The sequence below is a fragment of the Myotis brandtii genome, unplaced genomic scaffold, assembly GCF_000412655.1.
Source record: "Myotis brandtii unplaced genomic scaffold, ASM41265v1 scaffold274, whole genome shotgun sequence".
Taxonomy (NCBI): domain Eukaryota; kingdom Metazoa; phylum Chordata; class Mammalia; order Chiroptera; family Vespertilionidae; genus Myotis; species Myotis brandtii.
Genome location: NW_005360425.1, coordinates 2952199 through 2970906, shown reverse-complemented (window position 1 = coordinate 2970906; position 18708 = coordinate 2952199). Strand labels below are relative to the sequence as shown.

Sequence of the window (18708 nt, the reverse complement as noted above, 5' to 3'; positions counted from 1 at the left end):
CTCTTCAACTTTTAGGTGTTACTTTTTTTTATATTGGAAGGGAGAGGAGTCGCACATTTTTACCGATTGATTAAATAATGAATTGTTAATATTAGCTTTTTTTTTTTCTGACTGGTGAGCTCAGGATGTGTAATAATTAGGACAGAATTGGTTTTTCAGTCCCTTTGTGGATTCAGAAGACATGTCATTTTCAGGGGTGAAATATTATTGTCCATTACATTTGAAATAGAATTTTGGCTGCCTCTGAACGATAGCCTAGCCGAGTTGGAGATTTTTTTTCTTTTAGGTTCAAACCAATGCTCTGCTGAGAATGAATTGGGCCTTTGTTTTTCCTCTCTAGGACTATTAGAAGACGCATTAGTGCAGCAGCTTCCAGGCCGTAGAGCCCTGCTTCCCTCCTCCGGCCTCACAAAGATAAACATCCCTTGCCTGAGTGCGTGGCCATCCACCTCTGCTTTCCCAGACCTGGTGCCTGTGACTCTGAGTCGCTTGTTCTGAAATGTGGTGACAAGTCATTTCTGTAAGACCACATCGGATCGTTTACTTTGTGTCATTCTTAGTAACAGAACTGCAGGAAGACCAAGACCTGGTTGTAATCCCAGCAAGTTGCTAACTGAATCTCTCCCTTCTTGGAACGAATTATCTCCCCCTAACCTGGTCGGCACCAGCTTCATCTGTGAGAGCCACAGAGAAATGGCCTCTGCTTTTATTTTACGCTGAAAGTAGAGCACTGATCACATTTCATGGGAGGCTGTAAATACCTGTCATTTTCTTATTTTGTTTGTGTTTCATTATTTTTCTATTGTTGTTTTTACCATCTTATTTCCTTTGGGGCTTTTTGTAATGACTTTGTACAGCTCATACCTTCCGGCTGACATATCTAATAATCTGTTTCACGGAGTTGCCAATGTTCTTAAACTGAAAGTGACCTGGTTTACCATAAACAAAATGGGGAACTTGGCTCTTTGGTTTTTCACAGGGGAAAGTTAAAGAGTGTTTATTTAATAATTACTTATCTTAACTCTTTCTGAGTTGGGAGTAGTTTCATGTTCAAGGAATAGGAAAAGCTGAAAAACGTAAGTTTAAATCAGTCCTTTTAAAAATATTTTTATTCTTTTTGTATAAATAAAAATCCACAGGATTTGACTTCTCATGCTTTACTTTTAAACTTGAGATTTTTTTCACTTATTTATTCATATCATGCCTTAGGAAATTTCTTTTTCCACCTTTTCTCTCTTTGCTGGTATTTGCCTGATTAAATAGTGCTTGGAAAATCACTAAGGCATATGGAAAGGCTCAAAATTGTACTCAAAGCTGATACCACACAGAGTTCTTGAGCAGAGTGAGAGATAGGATCAACAAGAGCCAGTATCGGCCAACAGATCCCCCTTCTCAGGGGGGTGATGAGCCCAGGAACTTGCTGATCATTGTTACTGGTCGTTGTTGCCCGTGGAGCAGTTGTGATCTACCTTGGCTGCACATTGGAATCACCTGGGAAGCTTAAAAAATACTCATGCCTGGGTCCCACCCCAGAGATTCTGGGCCAGGGTACAGTCTGGAATGGGGATCTCTCTTCCGAGAGTCCCTGGGTTCTGATAGGAAGCCAAGTAAAGAACCACTGTGTTAGGAGACGGGATGATGCGACTTAAATCCTGTGTTGTGAATCAGTCTAAGCAGGGATGAGACTTGGGGGCCTCCCCTTCCCTTGGACTGTATTTAGTCATAGTCCTTTACTTATGCCTATATCTTTGTTAGAAAAAATATGTTCCATTTGTGATCATATTGGTAGAGCTGAATGTGGGTGATGTCGATTATCAGAACAATTCTACTTTGTCGGATGTACAAAAGCTTTCACTCTTGTTCTCAATAAATCTTTCTTTCCTTTTTTCTTTTTTTTTTTTTGACCCTGTGGCTATTTAGATGTCTTTGGCTATGTCTTTGGTAGCAGAACTCTAATGTCAGGGTATTTAAGGAAATAGTTTCTTATATGTAGATTGTTCCTTTAAAAAAAAAAAAAAAGAAAAACTAAAAACAGTGGAAACCAGTATCCTTTGTCAGTTTGTCTCCTTTCTGGGAGGGAGGGGAAGAGTACCTACAGTTTCCTTAACTCTGAGGAAAGCACCTGGCAAACCTGCAAACATTTCTCAGTTTGACATTTGCTGGAGGTGTGCTAGGACTGCTCTTTGAAAGGCATGATTTCAAAGCATAGCTATGTACACATGAACACCCGTGTGCATACATCATCGTAGGATCAGGCTGCCTTCTCTGTGAGGTTTAATCATTGATTTGGGGAACCTCTCAGTTCTGTAAGTTGGCCAGGCATACTGGAGCTTTTCAAGTCCTGAAAGATTGGTCCCCTACAGTGGGGTGGTTTAGAAAAAGGCACCAAAGGATACTGTCTGCCATGCTTATGATACTTGTAACCTGGATTATGAACAGTTTGATTGACTTTAAAAGAAGATAAGGCGCCCTAACCAGTTTGGCTCAGTGGATAGAGCGTTGGCCTGCGGACTGAAGGGTCCCAGGTTCGATTCCGGTCAAGGGCATGTACATTGGTTGCGGGCATATCCCCAGTAGGAGGTGTGCAGGAGGCAGCTAATGGATGTTTCTCTCTCATCGATGTTTCTAACTCTCTCCCTTCCTCTCTGTAAAATATTTAAAAAAAAAGAAGAAGAAGATAAGGTAATGACTGATAAGTCTTGCTCAAAAGTGCTAACACGGAGGGACGCATTTATTTAGGTGGCAGATGCCTTCCTAGCGCCTGTTACAGCTGGATAGAGGTAGTCTGCAGGGTGGCCTACCCTGTCCCCTCTCGGCAGCCCCCTGAACAGGGACTGCCAGGACCACCGGGAAGGGGCTTCCTTCTGGGCCTGCCTTCCGGTTAGTTGGGTTTGGAATAGGACTTTGCTTCAGGTTTTGGGGACAGAGAATGAATTGGTTTAAAGCACTAGAGCCAAATCCCAAGATGATTCCCAGGATATGTCTGTCCTCCCTTCTTCCTCTCCTGCACTTCAAAGGAACAAGAAGGGAACTGGAGGGCTGAGGGCAGTTGTGCTGGAGAATTCCTGCCGTCTGGGTAAACTTGGTTTTCTGTTCGTTAGCCTTCTCATCTCTAAGATGGGAATAGGTTGTCCTTTGCTTTTTTGGGTAGTTAGACATTTTAAAGTCCAGGCGTGTTGTAGTTACACTTTACGTCTTATCCTGTGAGGTGGCATCTGTACAAAGCTTCCTGGGGAGTCTCAAGGGCCCTCTTCCAGGGGCTGAGGAAAAGTCTATTCAAACTCAAAACCAAATGCCCTTCCCCTACAAGTTGTCCACAGCAACTCTGTAGGGACAACCCACAAAGTAAAAGATGAGAAGGTGTGTGGGGCCAGGGGAGAGGCTGACGGGAAGCATGAATCTGGACAGGGCCAGTGTGGGTTCAGAGAGCATGGGCTTTCAAAGCTGTCCACATAGCTCAGGGGTCTTCAGAGTGCTTTAAGAACTTACCAAAAGTAGGTTAAATGTTCTCCCCACAACTGAGTCCATACTGGTTGCTTAGGAAAATAATCCCTTGCTTTGAGAGAGAAGGAAGCAGGCATAGGAATTAGCTCCAACTCCAAGTTGGGGCCTTTGGGTGCTGGGGGGATGTAAATATTCTATAAAGACTATTCTTGACTTCTTGACTCCTGCAACGAATAAGGGCATCAAGCAAGTGTGAAATGGCCTGAGCTTGAAAGCAGCGATATGCTGTTTTAAAATAGTCTGCGACTTAGTTTTTGCTTTTATTCTGATTTTTCTGCCCCTCATCCTTAACTCCAAATGACGGGCTTTGCTACACTAAAAATTCACACCTGGAGCCCTACTCCGGACAGTGCCCTGGTGTGAGTGCAGTGTGGAGAGAGCGGACTGCGTGGCTTCGTACACCTTTGCTCCTCCCAGGCTTGTGTTGTATTCGGTGCCTGGGAAGGTGATGTGCACGGACAATGCAAAGATAATGATCTAAATTAATGCTGTCATGTCTGAATTTTAAACAAGTGCTAAGCGTCATGATTTCAAACAGTGTTCACTTTGAAAAACTGCTTCTGTAGAGTAAAAGTTCTCACCGCTGAGATGGGCTGTGGTGCAGGTGATTCCAAGCCTCATATCACAGGGCAGGCGTCCCCGGGTGTGTGTGTGTGTGTGTGTGTGTGTGTGGAGGGTGGCTCACGGGGGCCGGGAGAACATAGCAGGCCTTTGATTTATATTTACTTTCCCTTTGAATGTATTATAGAATATACTCAAATCTTAGTTCATTAGCACAGGTAGGTAATTTATAAGTAAATATTAGGTTGAACCACAGCAATTGCTGATACTCAATCATTTCAATCTTCAAAAATGGCAATTATCACGGATTGACAACATATACCTGTTGGGAATATGTATGCTCTAAGTTTTTACTGTTCGTGTCCAAGAATAAATGTGGGAGACTCTGGCCAAGACAACCGTCCTCAGGTCGCCACCCCCAGCCCCATAGCTTAGTTCTGTACCCCAAGGGGGCTTTATGATATTTAATTTGAATAAGTAATACATGCAAATAGCATACATTCAAATGGTACTGAAGTGTGGTCACTAAAAAGTAAGTCTACCTGTCCCTCAGCTACCAGCTGCCCTTCCCAGAGACAGTTCTTTGTGTATCCTAACCAGAGGAACTTTGTACTCATATGAGCAATGTGTACGTGTCTCTTATAGAAATGTTAGCACACAGCAACACTGTCATATCCTTGCTTTTCCCTTGTAAGCAGCATAGCTTAGGAAACGTTCTATCTGTGCAGTTGCCTCATTTCTCTTGGCTGTTTAACATTCCACTGTGTATACTGTACCAACATTTATTTAACCAGTTCTCTGTTGCTGGCAGTAATGCTGTTGCCTATCTTGCTGGGTCGTATAGTGTTTTTTTCTATCCTCACCCAAGGATGTGTATTGATTTTAGAGAAGAAGGGAGAGAGACAGAGAGAGAGAGACAGCAACATTGGTGTGAGAAACATCGATTGATTGCTTCCCATTAGTGCCCCAATCAGGGATCAAACCCACAACCTTTTGGTGTAGGAACAACGCTCCAACCAACTGAGCCACCTGGCCAGAGCTCCTATGGTGCTTTATACACCTCATTTTGTAAGTGTGTTGAATACCTGTAGATAGTTTCTTAGCAGTGGGATTGCTGAGCCAGAGGGGATCTGTCGAAGGGCTTAAACACATGGAACTCATTCATCGTCCTGATCATTAAAAAAAAAAAAGGATACTTTTATTTTTTTTCTCCTTTTCCTTTCTTCTTTCTTTCTTATTCCTCCACTTCCTGAGAATTTGACTTGGGCAGTTTGTTACCCAGAACAGTCGGAATATTCTGGAACTTTAAACTTTGTAGGCAGCACAACCGTGACCTCTGGTGCTGCTTTCCAGGGTGGAGCTGCAGACCCTTATCTTTAGGCCATTCAGGCCAGTGCTGGTGGTGCAGGCTGCTCAGCCAGCCTCCAGCTCCACAGGCTGTGGTACCAGGAGGCGCCGGCAGGTGGCAGGCAGCGCCCCGCCAGTGGCCCGGGCCTTTGTGAGGCTCTTCTCCGGAGAGCAGCCAGAACCAGAGCCTTTGGACCCTTTCCCAATGACCTGCCCTCCCAGCAGCAAGCCCAACTCGGTAGGAGAGGGGGTGGGGCTGCCGGATCCTTTTCTCCACCTAGTTTTGCATCATGTCTTAATGAGTGAGCAGTTTAAAATCGCCAGCCGCTGCCTGGAGGATGGGCTTCAGGAGGCGGCACACCTCAGGGTGACAGCCTGGTGCCTACTCCCCATCCAGGAACTAGCTGGGAGGATTTACATACCATGACCTGGGATGGCTTGGGTTTTCTTAATTGTAGGGCCCTACTTCCTGTCTCTTTCAGCCAAATCTCCCACACCCTTCCCATGAATTAGGAGGTCCGCAGAAGCGGCTCTTACTCACCACCCTCTACTCCACCCCCTGTGCTGTGTTCTAGGAAAAAAATAATGAGCCAGAGATTTGAGAGGCCCTGGGGCCAAGTGCTGATCCCTGGCCCGCCTTCTTTGGGGGCACAAGGCCTTGGGGACCAGCTGGACCCAGGGCTCAGGCTGGGGGCACCCCCAGGCCCCAGATCTGTCCCATTGCATCCCAGTCTCTCTTGCTTACTCACTGTCTGACAGATCGGTGCAGCACCTCCTCAGGCAGGGATCTTGCCCTTCTGTGTTGGGGAGACCCTCCAGCTTTTGGAGGCGACTGGGGGAGACGGGAGGGCACAGACTGCTGGTGGGAAGAGGGTGGAAGGGGCAGCTGCAGTGGTTGCCTCTTCCCAGCCACTCCCCCAACCGGAGACTAGCCATGTTTGAGGTGTTAGTAGCATTGGGGGGCCCTGGAATAGGTGCTCCCCTGGAGTCCCACAGCTCTCCTCCTCCTAGTTTAGGTCCCTAGATCTTTAGGGACCGCTGGGGTTTTTCACAGGCTGGTGAGTGATATGGGGACAGAGTGGGTGGGGACGTTCAGGGCAAGGAATTTCATCCCTTTGTGGGCCAGTTCATTCTCTGCCAGGGTGGCTGTGATCTCCACAGTCGTCCAGCACCCCAAGCGGGGTTAGTGCATGTGAGAGACAGAACCTGCAAGAAGACTCAGGCTTAGGGTGGGGTGAGGGGACGGTGGGGTTCAGGGAAGGGCTGGCAGGAGGCCCTCCTCTGTGAGCTCCCCAGGATCATTTCCCAGCAAAGCAGGAATTTGCATACTCACTGGTTTCCCCATCAGCTTCTCAGCTTCTAGAACCAGGAAAAGAAGAGGAGGAGAGCAGGCAGGGCAGCCGAGGCGTTTGATCCCCTCCAGTGCCTCAGTGCTAGCGCTTCTGTCCCGGAATCAGGCCCAGGCCCTGCCACCCTCGCCTCCACACCAGCCCATGGGAACCTCACAGCTGTCATGTGGGGCAGGCCAGGGAGCTGAGGGCCTGGGAGGAGAGGGAGTTGCCCAGGGCCACACAGCCAGGGAGGGGACTTCTTCTCATGCTGCTGCCGTGAGAACTGAGGTATCATCTTGTCAAATCCAGAGAGAGGCAGGGATCCCTGTGTCCCTTTTACAGGTGGGGACACGGAGGCCCCATTCGTAAAGGTGCTTCAAGAGATGGTGGGAAGAACTTCCCAGTTGAAACAACTCGTGGGAGAGACATCCTGGGCATTTGGCCTGGCAGCCTCTGAGTGGCTCTGCCCAGAAGTCCGATTGAGAAAGAGGCCTGGAGGGCAGGCTACCAACCCTGGATGGCCAGCCCCGCCAGGCTGGGGCTGCCCGGAAAGCACAGGATACAAGCTCCGGCCAACAGGGCCCTGAACTGACCTCAATCCTCCCCGGAGCACAGCCCCAGCTGGCACCTGCCACCTGGGCTCCATTGCCCTTGGTGTCTGTCAACAAGCCGTCAGGGACAGACCTGGCCTCCAGACATTAGCCACAGCCAGCCTGGACCTGCCACCACCTGCCCACTTCTGTAGGATCTTTACGCCCCCTCCCCCCCAAGCAGAAGCAGCAAATGACCAAGAACTCGGCTCTGGTCAAGGACCAAGTCTAAGCTCTCAAGTCTATGGACAGGCGGCTGGTGGGATGGGAAGAGGGGTGAAGGCATCCTGTTCTGCTTCCAGGCCCCTGCTGCGGCCTCACTGCCTTCATGCTCCCTTGTATCCATTCATACAGATAGAGGTGGCTTGGCGGCTGGGCTGCTGGGTGCCTGTTGCTGAGCAGGTGGGAGGTGGTCATGTCAGTCACGCTGGAGGGATTCCTATGTAAGTGACGTAAGCAGAGAGGGTTGCAAGGTGCGAGGTTGAGCACACCGCCTCCATCCCTCCCAGGGCCCTCCCTTCCCCAGGTTTGTGGGGCCAGGGGACCTGAACTTGAGGCCCTGCCCAGTCCACCCCTCTCCGTGGGACCTTGGGCAAGTCAGTTACTCAGCATTGTCAGTGGCTGATAATGAACAGGACAGGCCAGTATGTTAGCTTCCTGTCCCATAAAAACAAAGGCCCATAAATAGCCTTTTAACCTGGAGTACACTTCTTGATTGGGAATTTTTTTTTTTTATATAAATAAGGCAATGCCATTTCTTTGTGCAGATAAACTTCCCGAGAAGGCTGAGCGACCGGCCCGGGGTCCCTCAGCAAGCACACTCGGGATTGTCCGTGGATCCCTGCCTCAGTGCAGGCGTCTAAAGAACAGGGTGGGGCCCTGTGTGCAGACTGCCAATGTGGCATTTTCTCCAACATGCACAGCTGTTCTGTGGTGAAGCAGTTTCTGAACAGAAAAAATACAGATACCATAAAAGCTTCACAAACAATAAGCACAAATTAGGTGAGATGTTCAAAGATGCAATTATTAAAGCTGTACTTTTTCCATTCCCCCTGCTGATAGTGCTGTTTGGGGATCATCTGACAGCCCAGCTTTTTACTTAAAATAGTTAACATTTATACCTCATTTTTTAATCTGCAAAAGAAAGGGAGAGAGTATATTCCTGCCTGGCCTCTTTCCCTCTAGGGCCGATGAGAAGGTGGACATGGTGGATGGAGGTGAACATAGCCCACCCAGACCAACACCAGAGGCCCTTTAATGAGCACTTACTATGTGCCAGGCACTGGGACACACACCCAACAGGTATGATCTCATGTACTCCTTACAACCCTTCAGGTACCATTATTATCCCCATTTCATAGATGAGGCAACTGAGACCCGGAGAGGAGGAGTCTTTTGCCCCAGGTGACATAATCGGTGGCAGAGCCAGTTCTTGAGTTTGGGACCAGGACTCTGCCCTCCCATTGGAGGTTACCCTGGCCTTGCCTCTCCAGCTGCTCCTGGCCCAGCGCCCTCTGCCCCGCTCTCCACTCCGACACCGTCTCTACCCACTCCACCAGCTCTCCTGGAAGCCACCTTCTCAGCCAGGTGGTTTCCCATCCTCAGTTCTGGTCACAGGACAGAAAAGGGGAAGAACGCCCCCCTCCCACCCCCTCCCCACACCACAATTTCAGGACAAGCTCTTTCTACTTCTGCTTCCTACCTCCCTCCACCCCTCCCATGTCCACGGCCTTTTCTAGAGGCCTGGCCCAGGGGTGGAGAGAGAGAGAGAGAGAGAGAGAGAGAGAGAGATTCCTCTGCCCCAGAGGGACTGAGCAGTCCTGGTGGGGCTTGGCAGGTCCGTGTGCACACCTCTGACCTTCCATCACCCAAAGACCAGCTCAACCCGCAAGCACACAAAGACCATCACCTCTTCAAAGGGCTCACATTGTACTTTATTGATGTGTTGGGGAGGCAAGGACTTTCCACTTAAAACATTAACATTACATGTGTCTCCCCCCACTGCGGGGAAGGGTGAGATGACTCCAAGAGCAGAGGAAGGGGGAGGAAGAGGGGGTAGGGGCAGAGGGCTCTGGACCCCTGGCAGGGGTGATGGGATAGGCGAACTGAGTGGACAGGTGGGTTATTAAGAAGCATCTTGCTTACTAACATGAAGCCTCATGTCCGAGAGAGCACGGGTGAGGCCTCATTGGCTTAGAGGAGGGGCCCTTGGAGGGCAGGCACACGGTGCCCAACTAGCCAGCCAAGACTGGCACCCCAGGGACGGGGTGGAGGTGGGGGGCCGTGCACAGGGCCCCCAGCCCAGGCCTCTGCTCCCCCAGCCTCCCTCCCCGCCCTGAGAGAAAGGAGGGTTTGGGCTTTAGCCACGGACCGACGGCCGTTACCGGCAGCGTCTCCTTAAACTACAGAGATACAATGTGCATCAACAGGGTGATCACTTCTGACCCACTCAGGCAGACAGCTAGAGGTGCCGAGTGGGTCAGAACCAATCCTACAGTATCTTTGGTTTGTGGGTTCCCTTCCCTACTTTAATCCTCCCTCTTTCCAGCCTCCAGGGTGGGCCGTGGGCTGAGAATGGGCTGCTCAATGGCCCGCAGTCCAGCCGGACAGCCCTGGGAGGGTTTCCTATTCACTGAGGTGCTGGGACTTATAGGAGAGGATCTCGGCAGCCAGCTGCTGGGGGTCCAAGAGCTGTGGGAAGCGCCCCATCACGGCCTCCACCAGGCGTGGGGGGAAGACGCCACACAGCTTGGTATACACACTGGCTCGCTCCTTGGCCAGGCCGCCTGCCCCACCCCATGTGCCCCTGTCGGCCCCTGGGCTGGGCACCTGGGGCTCCTGCAGGACTGGGGTGGGTTGGGGCAGCTGGTATGGCTCAGACCAGTACTCTCGAGGTGGAAAGGCAGCCGGTGGAGGTGCGTAGTCGGCAGGGACACTGAAGTGGCCGGCACCCACAGCCCGCCCGAAGGCTGGAGAGAAGGTCGGAGCGGCTGGGAGCTTAGCCTCATAGGGGTTGTAGCCAGCGTAAGGGCTCCCTCCTCGACCCCCCCACAGTTCTGACATCTGGCTCTCCAGGGAGCCGATGCCCGAGTCCAGGCAGTCCTGAGAGGTGTACGGGAGGGAATCCAGGGTCTGTGGGAACCAGTCCGTGGGCCCAAAGCTGCTGCCACTGCCCCCACTGGGTGGGAGGCTCCTGCCTGTGGTCACTGGGACAAAGGTCTGGGTCAGACCCTCCCGGTGGGACCCTGGGGCTGCCTGGGCTCCCAGTTTCTTCCCTTCCAGGCTGCACTGCTCACGCTCTGGGGGCAGGGAGCCAGGCTGAGACGGAGATGAAGGTCGCCGGCCACTCTTGTCCTTGCCGGGGGCCCTTGGGGGCGAGAGCAGGGCATTGGCACGGAGCTCATCCGCCACGGAGCGCTGGGGACGGCTCGGCCGCTCCGGGTGGAAGAACCGGCACTTGATTCCGTAGGTGCATTTTCTTCCTGGAGAGAAGGAAGGGGGACTCTAAGCAGGGGATGTCTAGGACCGGGGGGGGCACAGGAAACTTGGGTTTGGGTGGGTACAGGTGAGAGGAAGGGGAAGGAACGAGGAGGGCCAGGGAGGGTGGAGCTGGGTCTCTTACCATAGGGACATGGCTGCTTCCTGTGATCAGCTGTGAGTGGCTTCTTACGCAGGAAGTTGTCCAGGCTTGGCCCGTGACGGCCCAAGGGGTCATCGGGGGGCATGAACCTGCAGAAGAGGGGGGAGACATGAGGGGGACTTCCCAGTGCTGGGAGGGGGCTGGACAGTGAGCCTCCCCTGGAACGATAGGAGGGCAGCTCCTAACACTGGGGCCCGTCCAGCTGGACATCCCTGGGCAACCCTCATGCTGGGCGCTCTCTGAGGCCAGAGGGAAGTGGGCAACCTGAAAATCTGAACCCGAGGCTGCGTCCACTGGCCTCAGGTCAGAGATTCAGTGCTGGGAACCCGGAGGCTCTCTTGGAGCCATTGACCACATCCTCAAATGAGGATTAAAAAAAAAAATGCTATAGCCCTGGCCGGTTTGGCTCAGTGGATAGAGTATCAGCCTGAGGACTGAAGGGTCCTGCGTTCGATTCTGGTCAAGGGCTCAATCCCCAGTAGGGGTCGTGCAGGAGGCAGCTGATCAATGATTCTCTCATCATTGATGTTTCTACTTCTCTCTCCCCCCCTTCCTCTCTGAAATCAATAAAAATGTTAAAAAAATAAAATGCTACAGCTCTGCCCTGCGCCCCTGCCTCAGCCCGGTCCCAGCCTGACCCTTCTTATGCGGTGCTGTGTCCATCTCCCCATCAAAGCTGCCTGGGTCCCCCCAGCAGAGGCCCCTCCCTCCGGCGGGAGCGTACTTGTCGTTGACGAAGGAATACATGAGCAGCCGCTCCTCGATGAAGCGCTTCCACTCCTGCCGCTCGCCCTGGAGGTCCCGGTACGTGTCGTTGGAAACCACCACCCCGTCAGACTCGAAGGCCAGTTTCACGATGAAGCGGTCATCGTAGCACACCACTCGCTTGCCACCCACGCGCCGCGACGGTGTGAACACCAGGATCTTCTTCTTCTCCAGTTCCCGCAGGATGTGCTGGTCTGGGAGGGGCAGGGGTACAGGTCAGAGCCCAGCCTGGACCCAGGACCAGGCCCACTGGGCTCCCTAACCTCCTGGCGGCTGGCACAGGAGCTCCAGGGACGGACGCGGCTCTGCTGAGGCCACTGCCACACTCAGCCCCTCCCCTGGGCCTGGCACACGGTTTGCTGCCTAAAAACCCAGCACATCTGAAAACAGACCTGTAGGCCCGCTCAGCAGAGGCTCCCTCCCCTGGGCCTGGCACACGGTTTGCTGCCTAAAAATCCAGCACATCTGAGAACAGGCCGTAGGCCCGCTCAGCAGAGGCTCCGAGCACAGAGCTGGGCCTTAACCTTCTCTCCTGCGTATCAGCCTGTTCGTGCCACAGAGGGCTCGGCTCCGGTGCTCACCCCGCCGTCCCGCAGGGGTCCGTGAATGAGCCCCAGCGTGGAGAGGTGTCTTGGCTCTGTCTCCTGTGTGGCCAGGACAAAGCTGCAAGAGCCCATTTGAGAGACCACTTCTCCTAGAGCGGGTGGCCCCAGCCAGCCTGTCCCAGATCTCAAGACTTCCAGGGAAACGAACTCGGGTTTTTCCTCTCAAAGGTTAGGGGCTCTTGTAAGGACAATGGTGAGCAGCCAGCATGTGCTGAGCACTGACTATGTGCCTGGACCCTTCTAAGCACTGACGATGCGTTAACTCATGTGATCCTCACAACAACCCCGAGAGATTATCAACCCCACCCGTCTCCGGTGAGGAGCACGTGGCTCTGAGCAAGGTTGCCAGAAGGCCAGGGCCAGGATTCCAGAGCCCACGGGCTCAGCCACCGCACCACGCTGCCCCTGGGGATGTGGAGAGGGCGCCCCACCATTAGAGGAGGGAGGTGCCCAGTGCTCAGAGGCAGAGGCTACGGCCACACACACAGGGTCTGTTCTGGGGAGAAGCAGGGCTCCTGGGGCGGCAAGCCCGCCCCCTCCAGAGGTGTCACTCACCTGTGATGGGCACATCCGGCCGGGGCTGCTCCTTTCTCCAGGACGGCACGAACACCGTGATGTCTGTGTGGCCCCGCTCCAGGAACCAGTTCACGGCCAGCAGGATGCCCCGGCAGGAGAAGACCTCCTTGTTCCCATGGCTGCGGGGGAGAGGAGGGGGGTCAGGAGGGAGGGGGTCCCACTCCAGCCCCTGCCCTGGCTCTCAGCCCACCCCTTTCAGGCCGGGCCCCACGCCTGCATTCCCTGCTGGTTCCCACAGCGCCCAGGATGACCAGACCTGGGACTTTCCCTGAGGTCCCATCTCCCAACAGTGAGGAAACGCCCAGGAATCTGGCAACACTCGCTCCCCGTGTGGGGGAGGGTCAGGCTGCTTACAACACACCTGGGGGTGGGGGAAAGGCACTGGAGACTTCTGGTTCCTGCCCCACCCCGGGTGCTGGGACCAGGGGACACAGATGTCCACAGGCAGACTGAGTCACCACCCTCCCTCATCCAGGGGTGGGGGTGGGGAAGGCACCCGCCCCGCCAACAGAAGAGAAACCAGATTGTTCTGGATTAAAGTTCAGTCCTGCACTAACCTCAGGGGCTGGGGCTGAGGAGGATGAAGGGGAAGGAGCCACACCCCCACCTCTCGGGAGGGAAGGCAGCCACAGATGCGGGAGGCTGCCCGCCGCGGAGCCTTTCAGTTTGAAAGTGAAAGGACACAGCTTTTCCTCTCAAGACCGCCAATTCCCCAAAATGCCTAAATTGCCCTGTCTTCTCTTCCCCCCTCTCAGAAGGGCATGACCTGAGGCAGGAAGACAGTCTGGACCCGGGGACTCCGAGAGGAGTTGGGACACGGGACATGCCCCTGCCGTGGTCTCATGACCACACCGCACCCCATCCTGATGCGGCTGGATCCTGAGTTGCTGCTGGTTGCTCTGGCTCAGTTTCCCTATCTGAAAAATGGGCCTGGTTGTCTGCAGCCTCCTTAAGAAGGGCCCATATCAGTGGGACAACTTTCCTGTTTGCTTGAGGCCAAAGACAGTCCAGCAAAGTGGAGGGTCTCGCTGGATTCTTGGGTGTGTGTGTGTGTCGGCGGGGGAGCTCCCAGGTAATACTGGGTGTGGTGGAAGAGCTCCGGACCAGGCTGGCGGGCTGGAGGAGGCCAGCTGGAGATCTCTCCCCAACACTGCTGGCCTCCCACTAATCCCTCAGTGAACAACTCAGACTCTCATATTTGGCAAATAAAACAGAATAAACGTTACACAAGAGACTCAGGTCCATGGCCGACCACATCCTGTGGGTGGCTTCTGGTGGTGGTGGGGTGATAGCTGAGCCCCAAGAGAAGGTAGGGAGGCAGGGTAGCTGGGGGCACAGAGCTATTGGCGGTGAGGCCGGGACTCCCGGGTCTGAAGGTCTCTAAACTGCAGGGGAGGCAAAGTCCGGCCTGAAGGCAGTGCTCATTCCTGCCAGGTGGGGCGTCCCCGCCAGGTGCATCCGCCAGCTGCTTATGATACAAGTTAACATCCACTAGCGCTCTGCACCAGGCTCCTTTCCCCTGTAGTCAGGTGAGAAAACGGTGGCCCACAGAGGACAAGTGGTTGCCAGCACCACACAGCAGCAATTGTGGAACAGGGATGCAACCCCAGAACCTGTGCTCAGACGCACCATGTCGATGCTCAGACAGGGGCCAGCCTGGCGGTAGGGATGGAGGGGGATTAGCGGGTACCCAGCTCCTACGGGAGGCCAGGCGCATCCCACACCTCCTTGCTCCATCCTTTCCCGAGCTCGCTGCAGTGAAGGAAACCCAGGCTCTGAGAGTCCTCTAAGATGCCCTGGCTGTGGTAAGAGAGAGAACCTGAACACAGGCCTGGGGCCCGTGGATTGCGTTCCTGTCCCCAACAGCAAGATCTGAAGTTTATTAGGAGAAAAAGCTCCCAGCCCTCGCCGGTTTGGCTCAGTGGATAGAGTTGTCGGCCTGTGGACTGAAGGGTCCTGGGTTTGATTCCGGTCAAGGGCACACGCCCGGCTTGCGGGCTCAATCCCTGGAGAAAAAGCTCCCAGCCCTCGCCGGTTTGGCTCAGTGGATAGAGTTGTCGGCCTGTGGACTGAAGGGTCCTGGGTTTGATTCCCGTCAAGGGCACATGCCCGGCTTGTGGGCTCAATCCCTAGTGGGGGGTGTACAGGAGGCAGCCAATCAATGATTCTCTCTCTTCATTGATGTTTCTATCTCTCTCTCCCTCTCCCTTCCTCTCTGAGATCAATAAAAATATATTAAAAAAAGAAAAGAAAAAGAAAAAGCTCCCTTGCCGTAGCCGGTTTGGCTCAGTGGATAGAGTGTCGGCCTGTGGACTGAGGGGTCCTGGGTTCGATTCCGGTCGGGGGCATGTGCCTTGGTTGCGGGCACATCTCCGGTGGGGAGTGTGCAGGAGGTGGCTGATCGATGTTTCTCTCTCATTGATGTTTCTGACTATCTCTCTCCCTTCCTCTCTGTAAAAAATCAATAAAATATATTTTAAAAAAGAAAAGAAAAGAAAAAGCTCCCAAACTTGAGTTTGTACCCAGTGTTAGGAGGCAGGGGCAGGCCGGGGACAGGAAAAATGACGCAACTGGCAAACTTCTCCCCGATCAGGTCCCATGTGAGGGGCCAGCACCTCCGAGAAGCCTCCCCTGGCCTTCCAGGACGGGTAATGCCCACTGCAGTGCGGGACGAAAGCTGGCTGTCGGGAGGCACGCCCGGACTGGGAGGGCAGTGCCAGGTGCTCCGCTCCCCCATCACCTTACTCCCTTCCCTGGGCCTTCTGCTCTGTCTTCCCGGGACTGCAGGGATGCGATCGTCCCTGGCTTGGCTTCCTCTCGCAGGTATGCAGTCTGCACGTGCACCCACTTACCTCCTCCTATACACACGTGTGTACATGCAATGCCCCATCCTAGGCCAGTACCTTCAAGCCCTGGGACTCCATGGAATGCCAGGGCTTCCAGGTCAGCGCACTGCCTTCGTGCATCAAAAACCTTGGCTGGGACAAGTCTGATCTCAGCCTGCCCCTCCCTCCTAACACTTGGTACAAACTCAAGTGTGGGAGCCTTTTCTCCTCACGAACTTCAGATCTTGCTGGTGGGGACAGGAAGGCAATCCAGGGGCCCCAGGCCTGGGCTCAGGTTCTGTCTCTTACCTCTAGCCCTAGTCTTCAGAATGTCCCCGGGACAGGGAGTCAGAGCCTGGCTCTTGGCAGAAGTAGAACATCACAGACAGCCCTCCCAGGCCGGGAGTGCCTCGACAGCTACCTTCAGGCCCTCTCATTGCAATGGAGGAAGCTGTCGGCATAGGAACACCAGATATCCTCCCACCCCCACCGCAGTCCTGTGTGCCCAGAAGGTCAGGGCCCCTCAGCCTGGCTAACTAGACCCTGGTAAGAGACTCAGTGGCTCCCACCCTAGGACAGAGGGCTGGGTCAAGCCAGGCTACTCAGGTGAAAGATCTGCCAGGGCTGGGCCCAGCTAGAGAAAAATTCCCTTAGAAGGAAACAGAGGTGAATTTCCCCACGATTTGCATACGGTGTGGGCTGGCCCATCTGCCCTTGTGGGGGAGGGGGCAGCAGGGCAGGAACCCAGAAACAGCTGAGACAGGAAGTCTGAGGCTGGAATTCCCCTCCGCTAGAGCTAGAGCCTCAGCTCAGAAACCCCCGGTGGCTCTGCCCCTCCAGCCAGCTCCTCTAGCCACCCCCTCCATGATCTGCCCCTCCTCCCTCCCAGGCCCCACCTTCTTCTGCCAGGATACAAACACACACACACACAGCACACGGCTGCTCCCGGCTCAGCACTCTGGCCCATAGACCTATCCAGCCACACGCTGATGGAGCCTGAGAGGGGACCCCAGACTTTCAAAGCACATGCTGTGACCAGCAGCCACTAGCACGTGGGAGCCAGCTTTACCCAAACTTCTACCCATTTCAGAGATGGGAAGACTGATCTAAAGATGGCTAAGCTGGGCCAGGACCAACCAGACAGCTGACTTGACCCAGCTGGGCAGTGGGAGGGGCAGAAGGGGGCCAAGGGCACGGAGGCCTCAGGCAGTGCAGCTGGGAGGTCCCTAAGAGCAACCAGTAGCCCACCCATGTCTGGGGGTTCCCCGTCCACACCCATAGGTACTTTTCCTCATTGGAGGGACTGGAAGAAAGCAGGGCCAGAGGCAACCCTGGCCCCAGCCCATCCCATTCCGTTAAAGCCTGTAAGGGGGGGGGGGCGGTACTGGGGTTGAGCCCCAGGGAGTCCCCAGAGCCCAGTCCAGCCTAGTGGCTCTAGCTGAATCACAATGGACCCAAGTCACAGCTCACCTGAAGCCAAAGCATCAGGTCACTGGCCCATAGGCCCCACAAAGAGCCAGAGCTCGAGATCACCCTTGGTCATAGCCACAAAGACCTCAGGAGCTGGCCTGCTTCCATGGGAGCCCAGACCCTGAATCACTGTAATAGTATCAACTGCTGCCGTTTCCTGAGCAGCTACTCTAGGTACTGTAGCGACGCCTTCCAACCAGCACCTGCGGGCTGGGTGAGAACTGATAACAGGAGAAGAAGGCTCAGCGAGGGCAAATGACTCCAGGCCCTTCTCGGATGAGCTGGAGCCTGTCTGATTCCTTCCGCGGTGCTGCCTCAAGTCACAGGAGAGGAACTTGACCCTCAGGAAGGCAAAGAGCACAGGGTGAGCTCTGGAGACAGAGGACCCAAGTTCGAATCTGTGCTCCACTGCTCCCCAGTAGTGTGACCCCGAGCAAGTCTTTCAGCCTCTGTTCTCATCCCTAAAACATTCCTAGCAAATCCACTTCCAAGAGGCCATGAGGATTATGGGAGCCTCCTGACGCACAGTAGGGCCTCACTAAAGGGCTTTCCTTTCCTTTATAAAAGTATGTGAGAAGATGTCAAACTCTTTCCTGAAGGCCCCTCTACCAGACATGCAGACACTGGGCCACCATTCCCAGCCACGTCTCAGCCACAAAAGTGACACGTACCTCATGGCCACATTGCTCCCGTCGATGACCACGGGCCTCAGGTCACTGCCCTCCTTGTCCTCCTCCAGGGATGAGGGCTCCAGGGTGGGAGCCTTGGGGGTGCCCCCACCCCGGGGGACCAGAGGAAGCTGAGGACAGGGGTCTGGCGAGGCCTGGCGCTCCCGCTCAGCGGCTGACCCGTGCTTCACCAGCTCGCCCAGCACGGTGTTGGTGTCTGCGTGGACCCCCAGCTTCTGCAGGACGCTGTGGATCTCAGCGGAGGAGTAGCCCAGCTTCCGGAAGAAGTCCACCTTCATCTGCAGCTCGGCAGCAGAGGCCTCCTCCGCGGGGGGCTCCTGGGCTGACCTGGGGGTAACTTGGCAGCTGTGCCTATCTTCAGGTTCCCACAGACTCATGGTGGGGGCTGGCTTCTCGGTGGGCCTCTCTCCGCCAGCCACTCACAGATCAGACCGGTGGAAGGCACCAGTCACAGCTCCTGGTGGGAAAACCACAGGGTTAGGGATGGGGAATGGCTCTCTTCCACCCCCCTCCGCCCCGCCCCACCCAGCGGAAGGAGGCACCGCTGGTGGCACTCTGCACGCATCTGGTCATCCTCCCACAGCGCCCCAGCGAGGGGTCAGCATTCCCAAGGATGAAACTGAGCCACAGACACGAAGCACTTGCTCAAGGTCATCCGGCTGGTAGGCTGGTGTCGCAAGTATTTGAACTTAGTCTGACTCCACCTCCTACCCCAAGCTCAGCCCCACCCCAACCCAAGGGACCCAGATGTCCTGGGAGGCCTTAGAAGACCTTGCCGCGCCCCCACAGCTGCGGGGCGGGACGC

General features: G+C 54.4%; 2 protein-coding genes across 10 annotated transcripts in view; one reads left to right on the top strand and one right to left on the bottom strand.

Annotated features, from left to right (window-relative positions):
* The window catches only part of MEAF6 (MYST/Esa1-associated factor 6), a 20602-nt gene extending 18557 nt beyond the window's left edge, over nt 1–2045 (top strand). For all 6 annotated transcript variants that reach the window (XR_001362565.1, XR_001362566.1, XM_005868614.2 and 3 more), the window contains one exon: nt 341–2045. Coding sequence is in view for 4 of the 6 variants with exons in the window: in XM_005868614.2 (XP_005868676.1) it covers nt 341–349 (9 nt within the window). In the remaining 2 variants the exon portion in view is untranslated. The remainder of the gene's footprint in view (nt 1–340) is intronic.
* Nucleotides 2046–9245: 7200 nt separating this feature from the next.
* Nucleotides 9246–18708, bottom strand: part of ZC3H12A (zinc finger CCCH-type containing 12A) — a 9898-nt gene continuing 435 nt past the window's right edge. The window contains exons 1-6 of one of the 4 annotated variants that reach the window (XM_005868613.2): nt 18446–18635; nt 17886–18360; nt 12899–13038; nt 11698–11932; nt 10956–11062; nt 9246–10815 (exon numbers count right to left, since the gene is read on the bottom strand). In XM_005868613.2, the coding sequence (XP_005868675.1) occupies nt 9959–10815; nt 10956–11062; nt 11698–11932; nt 12899–13038; nt 17886–18280 (1734 nt within the window). In that variant the 5' untranslated portion in view covers nt 18281–18360; nt 18446–18635 and the 3' untranslated portion in view covers nt 9246–9958. The other 3 variants (XM_014541559.1, XM_005868612.2, XM_014541560.1) reach the window with 3 other exon arrangements.